The sequence below is a fragment of the Zootoca vivipara genome, chromosome 3, assembly GCF_965207765.1.
Source record: "Zootoca vivipara chromosome 3, rZooViv2.hap1.1, whole genome shotgun sequence".
Lineage (NCBI taxonomy): Eukaryota > Metazoa > Chordata > Lepidosauria > Squamata > Lacertidae > Zootoca > Zootoca vivipara.
Window position 1 is genome coordinate 7,046,371 of NC_142586.1, and position 23,354 is coordinate 7,069,724.

At 47.0% G+C, this 23,354-nt stretch overlaps 1 protein-coding gene across 5 annotated transcripts in view; it reads right to left on the reverse strand.

Moving 5' to 3' along the window:
* Positions 1-20,866: 20,866 nt before the first annotated feature.
* The window catches only part of MEIS1 (Meis homeobox 1), a 157,686-nt gene continuing 155,198 nt past the window's right edge, over positions 20,867-23,354 (reverse strand). For all 5 annotated transcript variants that reach the window (XM_088665527.1, XM_088665530.1, XM_088665529.1 and 2 more), the window contains one exon: positions 20,867-22,389. In XM_088665527.1, the coding sequence (XP_088521653.1) occupies positions 22,106-22,389 (284 nt within the window). In that variant the 3' untranslated portion in view covers positions 20,867-22,105. The remainder of the gene's footprint in view (positions 22,390-23,354) is intronic.

Below are 23,354 nucleotides of genomic sequence, written 5' to 3' on the forward strand. Positions count from 1 at the left end.
TCTGGGTCATCAGAAAAGCCTTCAGTACGCTGATTAATTCATTAACTTTCAAAGGTGAATAAATAACCAATGCTTCAAATTGTTATCTCTTTGGCCTTCCTATTCTGTTACCAATCGCAGATATGATTATGGAACACAACCTTGACACGCTCTTTTGCACTAGCAAAAGCACACTGGTGGGAAAGTTACCAGCATGTGATGAAGTTTTATAACCATCTTTTATCAAATCTGTCATTCTCTGTCAGTGGGACTGTTATCGCTCTGAAAGGAGAAGCAGGGGAAAGCAGTGACGTACAAGCTTAGTAAAGTTCATTGTTATTGACCGCAGATGTCAAACTCGGTCCCCTTTTCCTCCTCTTTTTGTGTGGCATTTTGTTTTGCTTTTAGTAGTGGAGTTTAGCAAAGGGAGGGATCTTATATTTTGATACAATGGTCTTTGAAATAAAATGAAATAAATGCTAGAAGCCAGGAGGGGACAATCTGGTGTGTTCGTTCTCTATCCCTCTCCCTCCCACCTAATAACTCAATTGTGGTAGCAAAACACCATCTTTGATTGTTCAGGAAGGCCAAATATTCAGGGGGACTGGGGAGGCCATTCAGATTTCCATGGTTAAAGGGTGGGTCTTTTCATGGTGGAGAAAATAAAGAGGGAAGATCCTTACATGGGAAGTTATCAGACCCTAGGGCAAACCAAGAGGTCAAAAGATATGGCGTAGACATTCATCCCGAAAGGGCGTCAACCTGAATTCTCCCAAACCAGTGGTGTCCAAACGTTTTTCAAAGAGGGCCAGATTTGATGAAGTGAAGGGCCGTGAGGGCTGACCAAAGAGCCAGCCAAAGTTGTTGACCTTTTTTTAGGATTCAAGTTGTCAAGCTTTTTATGATTTTACCCCCAAGTTGTTGAGCTTTTCTTTTAGGATTTTACCCCAGGAAATAAACTTGGAAACTGCCACAGGAGGGGATGGATTAAACCAACCAGCAGGCCAGATTAGGCCCCTGAAATGGACTTTGGACATAACTTTCCCAAACCATGAAGGATGCTTTTCTCTCCTTCTTTCATAACTTTCTATCCCTCTTCATTGCAAAGAAACAAACTGGAAATGTGGTTGCCTCCTACAATGAATTAAGGCATATCTATCATGTTAGCTGGGGACGTGGTTGGTGCTGTGGGTTAAACCACAGAGCCTAGGGCTTGCCGATCAGAAGGTCAGCGGTTCGAATCCCTGCAACAGGGTGAGCCCCCGTTGCTCGATCCCTGGTCCTGCCAACCTACCGGTAGCAGTTTGAAAGCACGTCAAAGTGCAAGTAGATGAATAGGTAAACGGCGTTTCCATGTGCTGCTCTGGTTCGCCACAAGCGGCTTTGTCCTGCTGGCCACATGACCCGGAAGCTGTACGCCGGCTCCCTCGGCCAATAGCGCAAGATGAACGCCGCAACCCCAGAGTCGGTCACGACTGGACCTAATGGTCAGGGCTCCCTTTACCTTTATCATGTTAGCTGATCAGTAAAGTCTTGAAATAGATTTATCATTCAGCTGACCTGCAACATCTCCCCTGAAAACCTCAAGGGACCAGCTTAAGTGGAGCAGGAGCCTGTTTGACATGATTCAAATTGTCCTTCAAATACCTTGTCTACAAGCAGGGGTGTGAGCAGATACACACGTTCTTTCTTGACCTGGCAATCATGGATATTGGTGGTGGCGGTGGTTATTCATTCCGCCTGAATGGTGCTGTACAGAGCAGCATAAACTAGCAGAGTAATATAAACAAAGAAAGGAACCAAAGGGAGGGAAGGGGAGGCAACTTAAGGAGAGGAAAAAGAGAGTCCTTGGCTAAAAAAAAATCCACACCATACACATGGCTTCCCCTCCCCCAGGGGTGGCCCATCCCATTTCACCACCTGGGGCAAAACGTGACGGTCACACTTTCCCCTGCAACCCACTGCCAAAGCCTCATTTACTGGGATCGTGTGGCTGCAGCAGCTTCTAGTGAGAGTTCCATAAGATCTTGCAAGAGTTTTGTGAGATCTCACAAGATCTCGCCAGAAGCTGTCACTGCAGCTGCGCAATCCTGGCAGCAGCAACAGGGGTGAGCTTGGCACCCATGATGGTGTTGTGCCAAGGGATTCTGCTACCCAAGGTGGCTGCTTCCCTCTGCCTCGTGGGCAGGCCCAGCACTGCTTCCCTCAAAGAATCCTAGGATTTCTAGTTTACTCCTCAAAGATCTATAACAAACTACACTTCCTAGTATTCTTTGGGGGAGTCGTATGCCTTAAATATATGGTATGGATGTGATTTGAGAGCAAGGCAATAGGGTGGATACATATACATTGAGAGCACATGACTCTCCCCCCCCCCCTTAGACCTGTGTTTTGTTAACAGCAATGGAAATTGCAGAGCTTACAGTGGGAAACTACAGTTCCCATGATTCTTTGAGTCATGTGCTTTAAATATATGGTGTAGATCTTCCCTAACAAAAAGCTACAGAGAATGAACGTGATCAAACACAGTTACTCATGCTAAAAAGCGCCTTAAATCATCTCTTTTAATTCATTATGTTTGCAGCTGAATTCCCGCTCTGCTTACCCCTTACATTTCATTGCTGTTGTTCCCCAAGCATTTCTATTTCCCCTCTCTTGGAAAAGCTGCCCATCTTGTATTGCATGCCTGTGGGCAGGAATGTCAGTCTGAGGGCTGTTGGGTGGGGAGAGAGAGGTGACACCTGAAGCGCCTTCAGGCATAGTGAGGAGCAAGGAAAAGGGATGGATCTGTTTCTTGCTTTGCGAGGGATTCTTGTAGGAAGAAATACATATTTTCAATCCAGCATGGGATTTCAATTTGACGGTGGTTGCTTGGTTCAGTGGAGGCTAGTGCATTGGGGCGAATGGACCACTGCTCCACCAAGCTCGGCCAGCCCTCCATACAACCTATGGGGAGGGCTGACTCTCCCTGTCATTGCCTCCAGATCCCCCTACGGCTGGGCTCCTGGCCCTCCACTCCACCAGTCCCAATGCACACCAGCCATCACTGATTTGGTTGCAGCCACTTTGGAATGGTAGGTGCAAAAGCAGAGAACAAATCAATCAGCTAACAGCCTTGCACATTTGTATATCATGAATTTGCTCTCTGCTCTGCTCTGTGAGTGTGGCAAAAATCTAACAAGGCATGATTCCCCTTACAAATTATTAAAGGGACTAAACCAGGCATCCCCAAACTTGGCCCTCCACCTATTTTGGGACTACAACTCCCATCACCCCTAGCTAGCAAGACCAGTGGTTAGGGGTGGTGGGAATTGTAGTCCCAAAACAGCTGGAGGGCCAAGTTTGGGGGTTCCTGGACTAAACACTGCCCTTGTATCCCTGGGATAGTGAGTTACCCCTACATAACCCTACCACATGTCAAAAGGAAGGAAGGAAGGAAGGAAGGAAGGAAGGAAGGAAGGAAGGAAGGAAGGAAGGAAGGAAGGAAGGAAGGAAGGAAGGAAGGAAGGAGGTGTGGCAGCTGGAGAGATACATAGACAGGAGCAATTTCTTCCTTATTTACCCATATGGAACACCTGAAACAACTTAAATGAATACCATTGTGTGTGTGATGGTAGGGAATCTCAGTCTCTACCATGGTGGTCTTCTGTGCACGGTTTTACTTAAGCCAGAGAAAGGAAGCTTTGCAAGATTTCCATGAACACTCCTGATTCATAAGCTCGTGGTTCCAATGCAGTTGCGCTATCACAAAGGCATTCAAAAATCTGTTGGGGTCATAAGTATTTTGCTTCTCTCTCTCTCTCTCTCGTTTTGGCAATGGGGGTGCAGGAGAGAGAGAGAGAGAGAGCCACATGCACAATGTTAGCATCATTAATTCAAGTGCACACAGCTTAGCCATGATTCACTCTCCAAACAGCCTTCACGCTGCGGTTTGGAGCACTAATTTGGCTGACTCACTTGAACACCAGCCTTTTCAACACAACTTCAGCGACCAAAGGAGAGCCCTGTTCAGGCATGTTGTTAAAAAGATAGCCTAACTCACCAGCTATTGGTGGGGTTTTCCTGTATCCTGTCATCTCCCCTCAGCTGAGATGCTGCTGGCAGAGGACTTACTAATAGAGTTGAGTTTTGCAGTGCAACAATAGCGGGAATAGAATGGTTTCTGTTTAAGGAGGGGAAGGAAGCAACTGGTTCCTATTACCTATAAAGCACAGCCATAGGTTACAGCACAAGTTTTTGTCTTTGGTTTTGTTGTTGTTGTTTTAAGCAGCAGAAGGCCCTGCTGTAGTTTATAGAGGAACCAGTGCGGCGCAAAGTGCAACAGGCTCATCCTTCGACCTGACAGCAAGATCTGTAAAGATTTTCAGGAAACAAGATCCTGGCCAGAACATTGGCAGGAAGCAATTGCAGCTACTATGCCTGCTGGGTGTATATACCTTTGCACCTAAAGAGTCAGAGAAACCTAAACACAAGAGTCTTGCAGGACCCACAAGCTAAAAAAAGGGTGTTGACCCCTAACTCAGACCACACAGGGAAGTGCATAAATCAGAGGCATGGCACTAGAAGAACAGGCCAAGCTGCACCCACCCTGTGTTGAGATGTGGAGTTAAAATGCACAGCAGAAGTTGAACTTGACACTGAATCCATGTTGGAAGAGCACACTTTACCCTGGATATACTGTAATCGCATTGCAAAGTTTAGAAAAACAAGAAAGCTGAATTTATTACAGGAAATACATGCTTGCTGGAGATAGGGATCTTCCTTATCTAACAAAGGTGGAGAAGTGGCACTTGCTCTTACATCACAGGGTAAGAGGTCAGCACAGGTAAAGTTAGGAAGGACAGTCTAGGAAACATGAGGTTCCTCTCTCTGCCTGCTCTTTCCCATGCAAACACATCAGCCTCCAGTGCAAGCTGAGTTCCAGCAGGCGTGGTTTTAGGGTAGCTTGACTGGTACACGGGTGCCCAGGGTGGCACACTGCAGGGGGCGCCACAACAGTGCTGAAGAACGGGGCAAGAGAGTTGGGGGTGGCAAATTTTAGCATCGCGCAGGGCACTGCTGAAATTTGAGAGCCCCAAGTCCACGGGTGGCACTGCCGATCAGAAGGTTGGCGGTTCGAATCCCCGCGACGAGGTGAGCTCCCGTTTCTCGGTCCATGCTCCTGCCAATCTAGCAGTTTGAAATCATGTCAAGTGCAAGTAGATAAATAGGTACTGGCGTAAAGGGCATTTCCGTGCGCTGCTCTGATTCGCCAGTAGAGGCTTAGTCATGCTGGCCACATGACCCAGAAGCTGTCTGCGGACAAACGCTGGCTCCCTCGGCCTATAGAGAGAGATGAGCACCGCAACCCTAGAGTCTTTCACGACTGGACTTAACAGTCAGGGGTCCTTTACCTTCAGTCCACCACTGGTTACATTCCAACACACTTAACTTGCGGATGGAGTTGTGTCACTTGGACTGCCCTTTTCTAGTCAGACCCCCCCCCCTTTTTTTTTGTTCCCAGCCCCTGCAGAAGGTGATCAGTCACTGTAAATGGAAATGGCCTCTGAATGTGCATTTACAACAGTGACCCCGGTCATTGCTGGACTGAAGTAAGGGGGACTGGAAGCTCCCCTTTGTGTGTCCTTGAACCCTTGAACCTGGGAAAGGGTCTCCGCTGCTAGGAATTGAATCCAACAACATCTGAAGGGCACCATGTTGGCTACTCCTGGATGAAAGCAAACACAGGAGATGGGTCTGCAAAGGATGGAGAGAATGAGGAATCATCTTGGAAGTAAGGAGATCTGCCTCCAGAGGCAGATTTTGGGATGCATCACTAAAGGGCAACAGGCGATCAAGTATTAATTTATTGTTGTATTTTACCACCCTTGAGGGCACTATTTAGGCAGTCCACCTCAGGCAGCAAATTGTCTTGACTTGGATCATATTTCTTTTGATGAGGTTACGAGAGGGGAGGGGGGAGGGAGAGAGAAAGAGAGATTGGGCTGGATTTTTAAAATGTTGAGCTGTAGAGTATTCACAAGTCTTTTAAAAAATGAGCACCAGTTTAACTAAACTCTATTTCCACCACACACACAAATATTTTGTGACCATATCTCCTGATCGCCTCTCTTTAAAGACTGAGTTCATAGTGGGGTTTGTGCCCTAAATTTGGTTTTTACTCATGTACAAAATTGCAGATGATCTACTTTTGTTGTTTAGTCGTTTAGTCGTGTCTGACTCTTCATGACCCCATGGACCAGAGCACGCCAGGCACTCCTGTCTTCCACTGCCTCCCACAGTTTGGTCAAACTCATGTTCATAGCTTCGAGAACACTGTCCAACCATCTCGTCCTCTGTCATCCCCTTCTCCTAGTGCCCTCCATCTTTCCCAACATCAGGGTCTTTTCCAGGGAGTCTTCTCTTCTCATGAGGTGGCCAAAGTATTGGAGCCTCAGCTTCAGGATCTGTCCTTCCAGTGAGCACTCAGGGCTGATATCCTTCAGAATGGATAGGTTTGATCTTCTTGAAGTCCATGGGACTCTCAAGAGTCTCCTCCAGCACCATAATTCAAAAGATGATCTACTAGCATGGAATTTTAAAAAATGCTTTGAGTCCATTTTTTGAAAATAAGGGGGAAAGTAGTTTCAGATAATAGTTTTTTTATCTCTTATCTGAAAGTGGTTTCCCCCTTATTTTCAAACACTCCTCATTTACACATACTTACTACCCTAAGCCTGTAAAGTTGACATTAATTCCTACTTATTTCAATGGAGCTTACTTCTAAGCAAGCATGCTTAGGAGAATCTTAGCATATATTATAATTATACGCATTATAATTAAATTTATTGGGATTTGCTTCACAGTAGACAGCCATTAAGATTATGCTGTAAAAATGCTCTTATTGTTTTGTTTTAAATGGGAGTCAGTCATGTGAATTTTAATTGGGACATTTGGCCATTTTTATCAACAATTTTTCTTTCAACATTTCCAACTGCTTACCAATATAGCACAAAAATACAGCATGGCTATATTTTTTATATACGGCTGTCTCTCTTTTGCCAAAGTTATCAGAAGTGGGAAAACATCTCTGAACACGGCAAGCAGGTAATGTAATTTGTGTATTGCTTTGTAATTGCTAACAATACTACCATGGGCGTAGCCAAGGGGGTGCAGATGCCCCCCCAGATCAAGTAAAACAATAGAAACACTTAACTAACTGACCAATCACATCAGTTCTGCCCCCCAAACAAAAGTCCTGTCCCCCCAAGTCCTTCCTCCCACCCCCCAACAAAAAATCCTGGCTACTCACATAAATACTACCGTTACTACTATGTGTGCTATTTTCGCAATCAGAACTTCAAGAAAGCAAATATTATTAGTGAAGTGATGGCTTCTATATAAACACACACATGCAGAAAAGATGGAAATTCTCAATTGTTCATTCTAAGCGTATTCCAAATTATTGGAAGTACAGTAATCAAATGCACTTCTCAGTTGCTGAGGACTGTGCAGTTTTACACTCTCATAGCCTGGGAGAATTATTGGGCAGGGAGAATACCTTTCAAAGTTCTCATGACACGTATGTACAAATAGTTTAATATCTGATGGCTAATATGTGTCCTCTCAGCATTAACTATGCTCAATTACCGTGGCTTTTTTCAACTAAGGCATCGGACACCATAACCCGGTTTTAAATTAAATCTGTAGCTATAGCCAAGTGAGCTTCAGCTACGTTATGAAACTGGCAGATTCCATCAGTTTCGCGTTTTCAAAAGGACACCGAGAAAGAGACAGAGCCGCCTATGTCCAAGAAAGAGGTCCAGTGTGAAAGGGAGGGGGAGACCCTTCTCTTTGTTACTTAGGTTTCTCTAATGTAGCTTAATTACTTTTAACCTCTGGAAACAATTAGGTAACCGTCCTTTGAAGTGAGACAGACAACTTGTCAAGCTGAGGGCAGCAGAATGCCAATAATTGTTTTCTTTATATGCACTGTGAATAGACGTGTGTGTTGGAAAAATGAATTGGGTCAGGCGCACCCACGAACGTAGTTATGGCAAATGTTGGGTGCTCGGGATTTGGAATAGATTTTTGATGAGCTAGGTGTCGTTTGTGGAAATTCAGGGAACAAATCTGTTCGGGTGCCACACAAAACAGTTAGAACTCAATGGCATGGAAAGCATAGCCCCCCCTCCCTTTCCTGGAAAAACCAAATAAATGAAAAAACGCGAGGGCGCGCGCAGGTCTGCAGGACTCAGACTCTCGGTTTGCAACCTCCGCATCTCCTACAAACGCACATCTTCTGTGGTCTGGCCTCAGGATTATGGCAGTTCCGTCTCAGGTGCCTTTTCTGAGCCTGCCTCGATCAAAGGGAAGCCCGAATGTCAGCAGTGATTGTGAGCTGAAATAAGATAGCTCTGAACCGAAGAAAGCGACCTGGGGCGCAGGGAGGATGGGCTGGGCACAGGGCGCGGCGGATGCGCTGAGTCTCTTTGGACAGCGCATCCCCTGGCAGACAAGGCGGGATGCGGCCCCGCTCGCCGGGACGCCTAGTTCCAGGCGAACACAGAGCCTATTCTCGGATCAGATCACATCAGGTGGAGAAGCGCGGACCCCTGAGGCCGCCTCGCCGGTTCTGACCTCGGCAACCCCGCGCCAAGGTCGTGCCTGCCTCTCCTCCATTCTGGGAGCCGCTCAGCTCAGAGGAGGAATTCGGGTGTGGCTCCGAAACTAAAGCGAGCGCCACCTTCTTTCCGGCTCCTCAGAGGCCAGAGGAGACTGGAGGTAGGGAGCTTTCCAAAAAGCCCCCTTTGGGCGCAGTGTTAGCCTGGAGTTTGGGGCACCACTGACCTGGGGAAAGTCTTCAGCGCCCTAAGAAACCACCGAGGCCAGGAGGATTTAGGATCCCAAAATACAGTTGGGCTATAGAATTCCGCCGCGGCCCTTGGGCGCGGCTTGCGCACATCCTTAACCCTGACCGTCGCTTGAGCAGGACGGGGGGGGGTCGGTTCCGCGGAATTCAAAGCGGAGGTCGACAAAGACCCCCAGGGACGGGCAACAGGGCTGACACTGGGGCAGTGCCCACCCCCGAGGCCTGACACCGCACAAGGCTAAAAAATGAGGTGGTACCTTGAATTTGATTTTTGATTTTTAAGGGGGGAAACCGCCCCCACAACCGATGTTGAACAACACGCCGCCGCATGCCCTTTTTGGCTGTACTCCACCCCACTCCACCCCCACTTCCTGGCTAGGGGATTACCCCGCCCCGCCGGGCTCTCGGGGCTTTGACCAGCCTTGCTGCGCTCGGCCGGGCTCTTTTGCGCATTAGCCAGCCAGCATTCCCGGCGCGGTCCCGAAAATCTTTCCCGTGCTGTGCGGAAGCCCCGTCCGCTTGGGCGAGCCGGAGGGAAGAGGTTTCTTCCTCCCCAAACACCGCCCCCACCTCCCGCCACCTCTCAAGACAGCGGCGGCTGCTGCTCAAGGCAACATCTCTATTTTCTCCCTCTTTAACCAGAGAAGGGAAGAGAAAAGTCCCCCTCGAGGCGCGCGTCACCTTGGCTATGTAGCAGCGTTGCAGCCCGCTCTCCCTCCTGCTCCGCCGCGAGGGAGGCCACTTTCACTTTCCGCTCTCCTTGCGCGCCCGCGCGCGCTCCCCTCAACAGACCAAGAGACCAGCTCTCCGTCGTTACTTTCCCTATACACCCCCGGCAATAAATAAATCACGCGCGGTTCCTTCCCGCCGCCAGAAAACTGCGGTGGATGGGACGCCTCGCGCGGACTTTTTAAAGAATCTTTCTTTAAATCTTTCTTTCCACTTTCCCCAGCCCGGCCTCATCTTCACCTTCGACAGCTCCTTTTAATACTGTTTGGTCGTCCATGCCTTTTCCCCTGTCCCCCCCCCCGCCCCTTCTCTCCGCTCGTGCCTCGGATCTGTATCCCGGACCCCCTTTTCATGCCTCCGAGCTTGACCGCCCGCTGCTCTGTCTCCGCGGTTTGCTGCAGCGGGGCAGCCGCCTTAGTACTCCGGCTCATCAACGCCACTTGACAACCTGCAGGAGGACACTGGCTCGTATCGAAATCGCCTTTGGGGGAAGAAGAAAGGGGGGATATTCAGTGGCCGCAGGCCGGCTGACCCCCTATAGTTCTAACCACACCGTTTGGAAGGGAGCCGTCGGGATTGGGCCGATGGACTTGCCAAGCACATCGGGTGCGGCGGAGTTCTTGAAGCCAGCGCGCGCACCACGTACAGGCACCCCGGACGCCTCCTCCCCAACACCCACCAGCCCCCCACCATCTTAGCCAATAAGCAGAGAGTTGTAGTTCAGCAGCACCTGGAGGGCGCCAGGTTGGCTCCCCCTGGCGCGCGCACACAATCCTCCTAACCCCCCAAGGACAGCTCCATTGCATGAGCAAGCCACGGCCGCCGTTCGCAGCAATAGACCGCCGCCCACTCCCCACCCCCTGCTTCAAGAGCCCTTCCATCCCGTTTGCTTGCCTGAGATGTTTCCCCGACAAGCGGTAAGCTTAGCGCGTGCTGCCCACATCTCTCCTGACCTGAGGACACGAGTCGTGGGAACGGGCAGCAACGCTCGCCTCTCAGGGTGGCAGATAAGACGGCGAGGGGAGCCGGGGAGCAGCAGGGCGAGTCTCCCCACCTCCACACCCCCCGCCGTACCCCCACTTCCCTCCCTAAAAGAAATCTGCCAGCTCTGCTACAGCGAACTCCTTCCACCCCGATCTCGCCCCGTGATTTCAACAGTGCGGGGTTCGCCCCTGCTTGTCCTGCCCCCAATACAAATATATTTCAAAACCCTTCTTTCTCCCCTCCATTAACACTTCGTTGAGCAACTCTAGGGATGAAGGGTTGGCAATTGCCTACAGAAGGTTTCAGTTCGCTTTCTGTAGGAGGGAGCGAGTGGGGTCGGTGGGGGGTCGCCCAGCTCCCCAACTTTGCTTCAAAGGGCAAAAGACGCCGCAAGCATCGGGGCGCCGCAGCCGCTCCTGGTTCTGGGGAGCCTCCGTGCCGCGCAAAAAGGAAGACCGGGGAAAGTCAGTAAACACAAGGCGGGGGGGGGGAAGGTGGGGTCTCCTGTCTTTTGTCTTCGTTTACTGGTCTGTCAGCGACTTCCCCCACTCCCACCCTCCCAGTTTGGCTTGGGCTTGGCGAGGTTTGCAGCCAAAACAAGGCAGAAAAACGCCGCGGCCGGCCCACTCCTGAACTTCTCACCTTGAAAAACAGAACCAAAACAAAACACGCGAAAGAGTACCATTTAGTGACAATCGCCTCGGTTTCTTTTAACCCTCTTTTACAACAGCCTTTAATTCTATTTTATAAGGATGAGGGGACCAAACAAACAAGCACACACACACTACACATTCCAAACTAACAGGATCCTAACAATCAGAACGAGGGGCGGAAAAATTTAGCGTTTGGGAGGCGGAGGCGGGGAATTATTTATACCTTTGACATTTAAAAGAGCATAATTAATTTGTCCTGTTTGCCTTAACAATGTTGGGGAAGGCTTCCTAGACAGCAAAAGGCACAGAGAGGGGTAGAAAAAGGCACAGAGAGCTGGGAGGCCGGCGCTGGTCTCGCCCCCACCCCTTTCAGATCTGTAATCAATCACTGGAGGCAGGGATATTGTAAAGATTCGATAGATTAAAATGCAAATGAAAGGTAGAATAAGAAACATTAACATGGCAATCAAAGATTTAATAATCGTAAATCAGGGAGGGCTTTTTTGTTGGTGTTGCAGCTGCACTTTATTTATTTATTTTAACTTTAATTATGTTCGTTCTATAAATAAATAATTTCTGAACTGAGAGACTTCAAAAAATAATAATCAGGATTTTTAACCATGAACTCCAGTACTCAATCTCTTTCCTTTAAAAAACCGTTCAAAGGTTTTGTTTATTTCGTTAATGGGGAAGAAGAGAAAATAAATCTTCTGAGATGGTATTCAACAACCCCAACCTAAAATTCTGATCCAAATAAAAAATGTCGTTTCAAAATTCAAGATATTTATCTGCCTGCATCGTTGTAGCACTGGTCAAAAGTGGGTGGGGAGAGAGGGGCGGAACAAGAAATAATTTTTAAAAGATGCAAGAGGAAGGAGATCCTGACAATAATGACTTTAACATCCAGATTGTTTTATTAGCCGATATTGCCGTTTTAAAATCGAGGAGAAACGCTCAACTGTAAAGCTGTGATCTATCTAAGCAGGAGGGAAACCTGCCAGCGTGTAGTTTCTCCTCCAGAATTTTTTTGGACCTCAAAAGTGAAACAGCAATAATATTAACTAGGAAATGTTTTCTGCTGGCAATTTCGCAGTGCAGAAAGGTCTCAGATCGGTGGCTTTAGCCCCCACCCCACAAGCGCCGCATGTTTTCGAGGTGCTGTCGTCTTACATGCAGATTCCGGATACATTTACCTGAAGTCTGGCCCCATCAATCGAGTGCTCCTCCTTTTTCATTGAAAGGGCGTTTAAGTTCGGGTGGTGGCAGTTCAATTGACTTTCAATGGGAAAAGACAGTATAAATACACCCCAGGAGACTGAAAATACCCTCTGAGTTGGATTTCTAGAGAGGGGCTTTTTCATGCCTCACACCCCGATTTTAAATACAGTCACAAGCAGTCCTTATCGCAGAATTCACTGCCATGAAATTGCGCTCAGATTTCATAACATTTACTCGGGACTTAAATCCCACAAATGTTAACTGGATTTGTTGCTCGGAAAATAGGTGTGCTACGATTGTTACACAGTACTCGAGGATGAGTACCGAAACCCGTCTAACATCATGGGTTTTCAATTCCGTATTGCGTTTATTTTAAAAGTCCTGCTTCGTGCTGTTGGGTCATCTCCTGCAGGGACACAGGACTTGGAGATATTTTTTTTAAGTGTGGCATAGTGGAGTAAACAAGGGAGGAGCAAAATGGAAATCCTTTGCCTAAGTTTGGAATTTCCAGCAGCATCAGCTTCTTATTTTCGCCTTGAAATATGGGATGAGAGATGTCTGGTTAACAATTCCCACTTATCCAAATTACGTATATATAGAAATATATTAAAGGGAACATGACGAATTTCGAAAATTGCTGCCTTGAACAAGGCACAATCCTCTGGATGAAATATCCAAGCGGTTTTTTCATCCAGAGGATAAATATGCCATATTTCTCCCCCTAGTCCATGGCTAAACAAATAATCTTCGCAGTGTCTAGATATTTTGGTAACGAATACAGCAGTAGGGTCGGAGAATCGCACAATGACCATTTTACACACTTTACGCGGGGGTGCTGCAATCCTGAGCATGGGGAGGGGGGTGTTTTTCCTTTTCTTATTTTTAACTTCAATTGAAATCAGTGGGACATACAGTACCACCTAATAGGCGAACTTACTCGGATCGGAGTACAGTACAAGACACACAGACAGACAGACACGCCGCCCTTTGCCTATTCTCCCCTCCTCTCCTGTGCCACACGCTGGCTCGATTTGCCCCGTGGCTCGTGTCAGCTCCACGCCATGCCACGATGCCACCCTGTTCCCGAGTCGGGGACAAGGTGTGGACTGATTTCATTTTCTTGACTGATCAGGTAACCAACACGTTGGCTGTCAGCTACCTAAGGCGACGCGATCCTAAGAGAGAATCTGGAGGCGATCACGCTAAATCTGCAGCGCGCATTAACGACACGGAGGGTGCGGGTGGGAGGAAAGTGGGGCTTTAAAGAGAGGCTTTAAAGTGCTGCGGGCTGTTAAGTGCTTCCAGATATAGCCTTTGTCAATTTCCCTGTAGAGCTCCATTCATCAAAAGAGAGGGTAGTTGCGGGGAGGCGGCGCGGGGAGGAATCGCGGGTACTTATTCTCAACTTTCCTGCGCGTATCCTGGGCAGCGCGTATCACGAGCCTCCCGCCCTTCTCCCCATCAAGGACTTGCTCCTTATCTCGTTGAAACGCAGCAAGGCAGGGCCTTGATTTTACATTACACCAAAAGGTTACGCCAACCTCTTAACAAGAAAGGAGAAGGGAATCGTGGTGGCGAGGTCCCTGCAGAATCAGGTAGCGCGCGTCAGATCGCCGCCCCTGTGCAGCGCTAAAGTTCTCTCTGTGTGTGTGTTGTGTGTGCGCGCGCGTATCTCCTGACCCCACAATGCACAGCTCGGTTTCATTGATCATCTCACTCCCCCCCCCATCTCACCCCTCCCCTTTATGAGATAATGCAATTACAAACATCAATAAGAAGCTGCAAGGGGAATCATTATGCGGTGACAGTGATAAATGACGCTGCAAAAATAGCAGGCTTTTTTTCTAACAGTCCGGGAGCCCAGGGGCTTTGGGGGCCTGAACACAGTCACCAAGGAAACAGATGACATCCAAAATGGCACCAAAGGAAAAAAAGGAAGAAAAGAGCAGTCCTTTCTTTTGCCTTTCACTCTCCTTCTCCCGCTCCAGCCCCCCCCCCCCCATGGATCCAAAGAGTTAGTTTTGGCTTTAGAAACAGCTGCCACGCGGGCATTTAGTTATTTCACACATTAAAGCCCTGGAAGTTTTCCTCTGTCCACTACATAAAATACAAAGCTGCTGAGACTGCTTAGGAGTTTATTAACTACCTTCTAGCGAGAACCTCGGAAAGCTGAACAAAAGCAGATCTTGCGTTATCACGGTTCTAGGACAAATGGCCCGATTCGGCAAAGTCAATCTCCGCCCCTTATCAAGACAGACAGACACACACACACTTTTTACAGAAGGTCTTAGTGCAGTTTGCGTCTTCTAACGCTCAAGTAAGGGCGGCCCTTTTGTGATTCCAAACCTTGAGACGGGGAGTCCTTTTTACACCTCCAGTAAACACAAGGAAGTCACACAAAGAGGACAGACACACAAAGACTAACGGAATGGTAGCTTTAGAATACCAGATAGAGTGCACACTCTTCACATCCACAACCTATTCCTCCAAACACACTTGGAGATTTTCGCTATGATCCCCGGGTGGACATTCTGACAAGTCATGGGTTTAAGATCTACGGGTAAGGCAACCCAGAGGAACAGCCGCCTGCGAAAAACTTTCTAAAATTCTCGGTCATGATGCCCGCGTAAACATCTACCTAAACTCTCTGGAATAACTGCTTATATTGTTGACTAGTTGTGATGGGTGCGCTTCTCATGAAAACCGATTGGCAGTGCAATGCGATAGGTCGACTCGGGAGTAAATTCTTTTGCGCTCAGTGGCGCTTACTCCTAGGTGAGTGAGTTGCAGCCTTCTTCAACACAATCATTCAGCAATGCATTCTAACTGAAATGGTTCCCTTGAAAACCTGCCCCTTAAGGGTTTGTGAGTCTGAACGCTCATGTGTGTGCGTGGAAGGTGGTGTCTTTGTCAGCCTAAAATTGGTTTTCACTGCTAGCCACACTTGGGCACAATTCCAAAATTCATTCACAAGTTGTGGAGCAAGCCTTGCTTGGAGTGACCCCTCCCGCGCCAGGCTTTGCACACAGGAGGAGAGACAGATTCACTTTTATGGCATAGTTTACCTTTTTATATTAAAAAAAAATGGGGGGACCCTCCACACACCTTCCCATCTTCCCAAACATACAACCCCCAGGACTTTTAAAGGTGCCACTTTTAACTCAAGTGTCCGCCACCTTGGAGAACACCAGCTGGCAAAAGGTAAGTCGATCGCCTTGGGAGGTTTGTGACCGGCAGCGGCGAGGAGAAGCCACTGGCTGAGTTTTGCTTTCCCGGGTCCCTTTACGGCCTCCTCCTCGGACTTTCGGGTGCGTTTCGCTCCGCTGGAAAGGCTCCACGCGCACCCCCTTAAACGGGTATTCCTTCCAACACACACACACGTTGGATGGATTTAATAAGTAGAAGAGGATATATGGAACTTAAACTATCTCCCCGATCTCACGTGAGGTAGGTTTAGAGCTTGAGTCTGAGTAAGAATAACCTTTGTTGGTTACACACACAGGCTGCACGCCTTGCAGGAAGGAAGGGATGAAAAGGTAAGGAGATGGCTCTATTATTTAAACTCTCGCACACACTTTGAAGAATCCGACTGTGATTTTTGACACTGGAGAAAGAGAGAGAAGGCGTGGGGGGGGGGGGAGAGAGACTCCCACTCCAAGCACAGAAATGTCCCCAGGTTCCCTTTTCTGGGCTGGATGCTGCTGCCCCCCCTCCCTCCAGTGCAGAGGAACCCGCAGAAAAGGGCTTTGGTCGGGGGGGGGAGGGAGAGGCTGGGCAGGGCCTGACCGCCAGGGCTGTACTGAGAGGTGGGCATTAGAGGCCGAAGAAGACAACCGAGAGCAGACTGGGTTTAACAAGAAAAGAAACAAAGCGGTTATCTTCCGAGTCTAAGGAGGCTGGGAAATTGAGTGGGTGAGGGGATAACAGCTAATCCCGGCTTGTGATGCCGCATTTTAGGCGGCGGGGGCAGACTCACACGTGGTGCCTCTTTTGCCAGCTGACACGTGTTCCGGGACGAAATCCCACCCCGCCCCCACGACCAGAAAGGAGCGGAGCAAATCGCCCTTTTCTCGCCTGCTCCTGTTTTTTCCCCCTTCGCGGGATTGTCTGCAAACAAAGGTGGCCGAGGAAAGTTTTGCAGGACCTTAAAAAGGAGGGAGGCGGAGAAAAGGGGGGGGGGAGACCTCCGTCCAGCAGCACACAAACACCAGCATTCTCTCCCCCGCCCCAGGAAACGAACAGCAACCACAACAGAAATCCCCCTCCCAAATCCGTGTCGTATCGATCCAACTGCTTTGCCTTTCAGGTTTTTTTGCTTTTCTGAATAAGCCTGCCCTATAATATCCAACGCCACTTCATAGTCAGGGGAAAGGCAGGGGAGGAGCGGGGTCGCGCCGAGGCGAGCTGGGGAGAAAAGGAGGTCTCTCTGTTCACAACAGCCAAAGGGGAACCGGAGGTGGCATTTGTTAACTTGGGGGGAGGAGGACGGAGACGCTTCAGAGTCTGCTGCTGACGAATGCAGAAAGAGGCGAACTGGCAAAGTCCTTTGCCCGGCTGGGCTAGTGGTCCCTCCCGACCCTCTCGGGGCCGGGGTGCTGCCTCGAGCGGGGGCCTTTCGCCCCACTCTCGCCCACCCCACCGGACTCCGCTCTGCAGGCTCTTGGGAGAAGCCGGGTGTTCAAATGCAGACAACAAGATCTCCATTATTCAGCTTCTCCAAACACACACGCACCCCCCCCCACAAACACACACAGGAAAAGTGACAAGGGCAGCAGCAGACTTGGGGTGGGTCCGCCGGCGGCACTGATAAAAAATAAGGACAAAGTGTATTAAATAAAAATAAAGAATAAAACAAAAGTATTGTTTTAATCGCACTGACCCTAATCTTGGAACAAATGTATTATCCGCGCAAGGACTCTACGGAGCACATTGGTTGGGGGGTTTAAAGGCGAGGGAGAGGAGGAGGAGGAGGGATCATGTCCAAACACCACGGTAAAAGTTCTCCACTACTACCAGCTGTCCACACCCGCACCCCGCCGGTTAAGCGGGCTTTCTCGCAATTTCTTAATTGACGCTCGACTCGGTGCAATACGGTACCCTCGCCGCGCACAAAACAGGCGAAGAGGAAGCCAGGAAGCCCCACCGCGCATGCGGCAGCGTCGGACAATCTTTGCAGAGTTGGGGGCGGGGGCGGGGGCGGGGGCGGGGGGAGAGAAAGAGCTCTCACACACAAAAAAAGCAAGACCTGCGGGGACGTCGGAAAACTTTTTCGCGGAACTTGGGGGAGAAAAAGGCGACGTGATCGGGGGCTCCCCCTCCAGCCAAGCCCCTTGACGAGCTCCCTCTCTGCAAATGCTTCCATTCAGAATGGCCAAGGCGCCGAGTTGCCCGAGCAGGTCTCCTCCTGCGCTCCAAAGAATTTTCCCTAGCAAGCACAAGTGGGATCCCAGTTTTGGACTCGGGGGGCTCGGGAAGAAGAAGCACGAGGACGGGAGGGAAGGAAAGCGAGGAGGAGGAGGAGGCGGCGGGCTCCTACCTATCGGGTCGTTTTTCCAAATCCCCAAAAGATGGCAGTCGAAGCTGACATTCCTTCTCCTTGGGCTCTGCAGCGGGTGGCAGCGAGAGGGGAAAAGAGCGAGAGAGAGAAAGGAGGAGGAAGGTGGGGGGGGAGAGAGAGAGAGAGAGAGGAAGGAGGAGGAGGACAACTGATCTGTTTTCAAACTAATCCCTCCAGAGATTTTTAAATACAGACAACCGCACTCCGCTCACAGTGCTGCAAAACGGGAGACGTTTAAGCGCGCGCGCTGGAGAGCTTCCCTTTTCGCACCGCTCAGCGCGCGCGCTGGGAATCTACGGAACAGAGCAGACGCGCCAGAAACCAGGACATCTTTGTTCGCTTGCCCCCCGCCCCGTCCCCATCGCTCCACTCCCACAAAACACACACGCATTTTCCAATACAGACATAAATTAATCTCGCTTTCTTTGTGCTAGACGGCTCTCGGAAAAACTTCATTCCCAGCTTCGTTTTTGAAAGTGGGGAAGAGGAGAAGTGGATCAACGGCTACGGCAAGCAGCGCTTGTCTCTCCATATAGGGTTACTGGGTGCTTTAAGAGGGAGGGAAACCGCCTGTTTCTTTATTTTCTCCTTTACTTAAAGCAGATCCAAGTGTATGAATTGCAGTCTGGTTGCCAAATAATAATAATAAAAAAACTTTCCCCCTCCCGCCCCCCCCCCAACACACACTCTCTCCCTCCCTCCTTCTCTTTCTGTTGCTGCTGCCTTTCCTTTGAATGTGGGTAGCTAGGAAACAGCAAGCAGGCTGAGAAGGCGGAATTTCCAACGTGTAAAATGTTCTTAACGGAGCCATTGAGAGTGTGCAATAAGGCGTGAGGGGGAACTAATCTCTCCATTTAAATGTTTGTGGCAATTTTATCTAAATGAATTTTAATGCTAAACGAGGGATAATTCCCTATTTGTAACCCGTTTGCTTTCTCTTTCCTTTGCCTGTAAAAGCCGTCTAACATCATGCGATGAACAATAACAAAACAAAAAAAAATACTCTCAAGGCATATTATTCATTAATGTGTTATAATTGCAGCCGATTGTCTTGGGAGATAATACAGAGAGGGTTTGGGGTGTTTGTACACACAAACATACCCCAAACCCTCTCAGTATTATATGTATATGTAGATGTCCCCCTTTAATAACCTGATATGCACAAAAATAAATCACGTTGGTGAAAGCAATAAAATTCCCCTTCTCTTGAAAAGTGGTATATTCGAGTATTTTTCCACTCTTGAAAAGGAGTGGTTTTATCTGAAGACTGGTTTTAAGAAAGGATTTAACACTGGCATGGAGCTTAACAGTTTACATTCTGGCAATGCATGCATTGTTAATATCTCCTCGTGCTGCAGAAAGAAGAAAATAACAATTTCCTGACCTTACAAAGTTGGAAAAGGGAGCTTCCTCAGACAAGGGGAAGATGAGAAAGGTCATTGGCTGGCAACTCTCCAGAAATCCACCCCCTCTTCTGCCATTGATGGTTTTGTACTGGGGTACCACTATCCTATCAGCTGGGAAGCTGTGTATTATGGTATTATAACCCCAAACAGATCAACAAAATAGAGTACAGTACTTAATAGGAAAGGCTACTATTTAATTGGGGGGAGGAGTCATTAGCTGACAATGAAAACACATGGCTGGAAACTGCACTTCCTTCTGAAGAGGGCAAAATCAAATGAGAGTGTTTAGGACAATAAAACAAAGCTTTGGCCATGAAGGGAGATTAGTTTAGGGGAGAAGACGAGGCATGGCTTGAACCCAGGTTTAATTCAGTGCCAGGGTTTTAATCCTGGAATAGGTGCAGTGCATGTGCAGAGTGCATTCCCTTACCATTAACAGTGGAAATTATGATCATGGCTTCAAGACCTCAGTGGGCTACTTCTAGTCGCGCTTCAGGCCTCGCATCTCTTATTTGAGAAATTTGGCACTGGTAATATCTCCAATCCCACACCAGTAAAAAGGAGAGAAGCAAAATGCTTCAACAGTAGGTAAACATAGCCTACTAAAGCCACAAAACAATTGGTCCCTCTTAAATCAAAACGTGATTGTTATGGGTGGGTTTACGAGCTGAAATCCATCTGAATGACATCCATCAGGGCTCTCACCACTAAGCTCTTTTGTTTGCGCTAAGTAGTTAATGCTATCATCTTTTAAAAGTTTTTTTTAAAAAATAGTGACTAGACCGGACCTAAAACATTTGTATATTTTTCATGCTCTTAAGAAACATTTACAACAGTCGTGATTTTATTTGGAAGAAAATTATAAGGTCTTCTAACCTAAACATGCTCTTTAGTTCTATTTAACCAGTTGGCTGTCCTGCAGAAAGTACAGCTGTGCTGGAAAATTGGTTAATGACCCAATCTACAGCCAATCACAGCACAGTTTTTATTTATGAGCATTAGAGTTTTTTTTAAAGACCACCATCCTTCTACTACAAGTAGTTAATGCACACTTATTCAGATTTAGGAAGGTTTTTTTAAAAAACAAAAACAAAACCAAAACAACTGTGCTACACCCCTGCAGTAGAATAAAGTTTAATTAACTGCCTAGAGCAATTTAATTCAAATGTCACATGTGTGTCATTTAAAAAGATGAAATATTTTAAATTCCACCCAGCCTTATGCAGTCAGTTCTTCCCTTTTTCTTTTTGCCTTGAAATCCTAAAATTTGATAATTCAGTTATCACCCTGAAAATAAACAGGGTAAGCTAGAAGAAAGTTCACTAGCACAGGGCAATATAAAATTAGTATGGGGGGGAAAGTATTAATAAGGTTGTCTGGAACTAAAATTTAATTATTTCAAGAGAGAAATTGACATATTACTATGAAATTGCTAGATTTTTGGAGGGCTGGGGCAGTAAAATAAAATTTTCAAGCAGTTGAGCCAGCGTGACAAAAATAATTTGCTTTTATTTTAGATTCAGGTTTCATTACTGCACTCAAACTACTACAACTGGGCTTTGAGTTATTGTACAATCCAAACGGTTTCAATCAGAAACTCTAAGACTCAATGTGCAATGATTATTATTAATAATTAGCTCCTTGGTTTCTTGATAGAAAAAGGCTATCAACAAGCATTTGTTTAACCACAACAAAAGTATAATTAGCTTATCCCACTTAGTAAATCTGTATGCATGCCAACTCATACCAAACTGCTACTTTTACAAAAAGAAAAAAAAGAAAATCAATAATACAGTTCATTTTTCCAGTCCTTTTTGCACAAAATTTATTTACAATGTATACATATATGCTCCATGATGGGACTATGGAAAAATGCACATGACCGATGTTTTGCCCAAAAAATAAAGTCAACATAGTAAAATAGTTCATGTTCTGAGCGGCATAAAACAGGAAGTGATGTAGGTGGTTGTTGTTGTTGCTGCATGGGGACAGTGATGCTCTGATGTGACAAATAGGTTCAAATACACTTTCTCTTGGTTTCCATGCCTCCTCCAACCAGTCTCCTTAAGACATTGCCTGCAACAGCTGATTAATCATTTTCGAGGACTGCAGTTTTTCCCATCCTTCCCGATTTACATCTGTTCAGGCCAATTCAAATATGGTGAGTAAATGAATTAGACATGCAAATTCACGCCCCAGGCTAGAAAAAAGGGGGGAAGGGAGGGAGGAAGACACAGAGAGAGAGAAATACAGAGTGCATGGCTGAAATCCTAGGATAGAAGAAATGTTCTTCTGCCTGACAAAGGTATTTTAATGCTCTAAAAATCCTGCAAATATATCTTTTTTGCCATTTGCAGGGTAATTGTAAGGCCTTTTCATGTAAGGAGGCCTCTGGAGGAAGTGAAGAGTTATGGAAAGAACACACATAGTGTGGAAAAAAATTCACATTTTTTTTCTTAAAAAATCTATAAGAAACAACGTAATATGGATAACAGAATAATAGCATTTTACAATATTCCACTCTGTTGCCTTATATAGTTATTTTGCATGTCCCCAGAAGTTGTCCTCAGTTGGCGTGTCTTTCCTGCTTTTCAGGGTCCCTATAAAGACAAATATAGGATTGTTCCTTGGTCCAAACTAGATGCCAAGAATGAAACTCCGCTAAGTCGTTGAAGAACGACAGTATTTCAAATTTGCCATTATTGAAGATAAAGTATATTCCCTTAAGCTACTGAGCATGAATGTCCATCACTTGTCCACTCATTGCTGGGTCTCCTGTATTGAGCATTGTGGGGCTAGTTGCTGGCATCTGCATTCCAGGGTGGGGTGGTCCTCCATGCATCATCATTGCTGGGTGGTGTGGGTGTCCAGGAATGTAGGTATGCATGGGGGGGCCATGACGCAGCTGAGCTGGATGTGGGGGCATCTGGGGTGGTGTATAGCTTGGCTGTCCCATATTCATGCCCATTGGACCACCCCGAGACACATAATCCCCTGGCATACTTTGCAGTCCTGTGGAGGAAGAGAGACACTTGTAAATATCCAATTCCATTTATGTAAAGGCAGTAACACTGACTTCTCAAGTCAAGGCTTTGTTCGAGGAGTAATATTATGGCACACGAAGGCCCTGGGAACAGGCAGACAAACATTTGGTACATAATAACAAAAACATTTGTTTGCAGATAGGAACAATGAACATGTTTGTGAGTTTACTTATTTTTTTTCTGGAAACATTTGTAAGTCAGAGGTTTAAAGTGTACAAAATACTTATTTAGTTTAATGTATGTGTAACTCAGCATAAGAAACTATGTAGACATGAGATGATACGTATAGTTCTCCCCAAGAACAGCATTGCAAGAACTTGAATACTAGTGGCTTCATTGTACTTAAAATGGCTTGTCTGGTTTTTGTATATGGACTACAGAGAATGCTTGACATCAATTGCCTCCTGTGTCCATAGTTGAGTCCCTTAGAGTAATCGTCTCTCCCCTGCTTTTCAGAAATGTGTTCTCTTGTGTAAGGTGTGATAAAACTGTGTACATTGCAAGAAAGAGTAGCAATGCATTAGATAATAATGTGTTCTGAAAGAGAAATATGGGTCAGTTAGCTTCAAAAATCATTAACGGTTTCCTTTTTATTTAGACAACAAATGTGATAGTCGTGAATCTAAAACAAAAAAGCGGTGTTTTGTTAGTTAAGCAGACTTTGTACTAGGTATATGCATTATTCAACAAAGGCCTCATATGAAGGTGAAACTGATAGGATTACAAAGGATGATTGTTAAATCAAACCTGTTATTTTTAAACACATAAAAATCAATAACAGTTATCAATTAATTCCTTCCCTGTGATCGTTTATGTCTGAAGAAGGGAGAAAACAGACACAGAACTCAGTCAACCTTTCAATGATTTTTGAGAACAATAAGAAAAAATTGGACCTAAGACAATAAACCTCCTGCTTTCTGTGGGCCTGTGGCT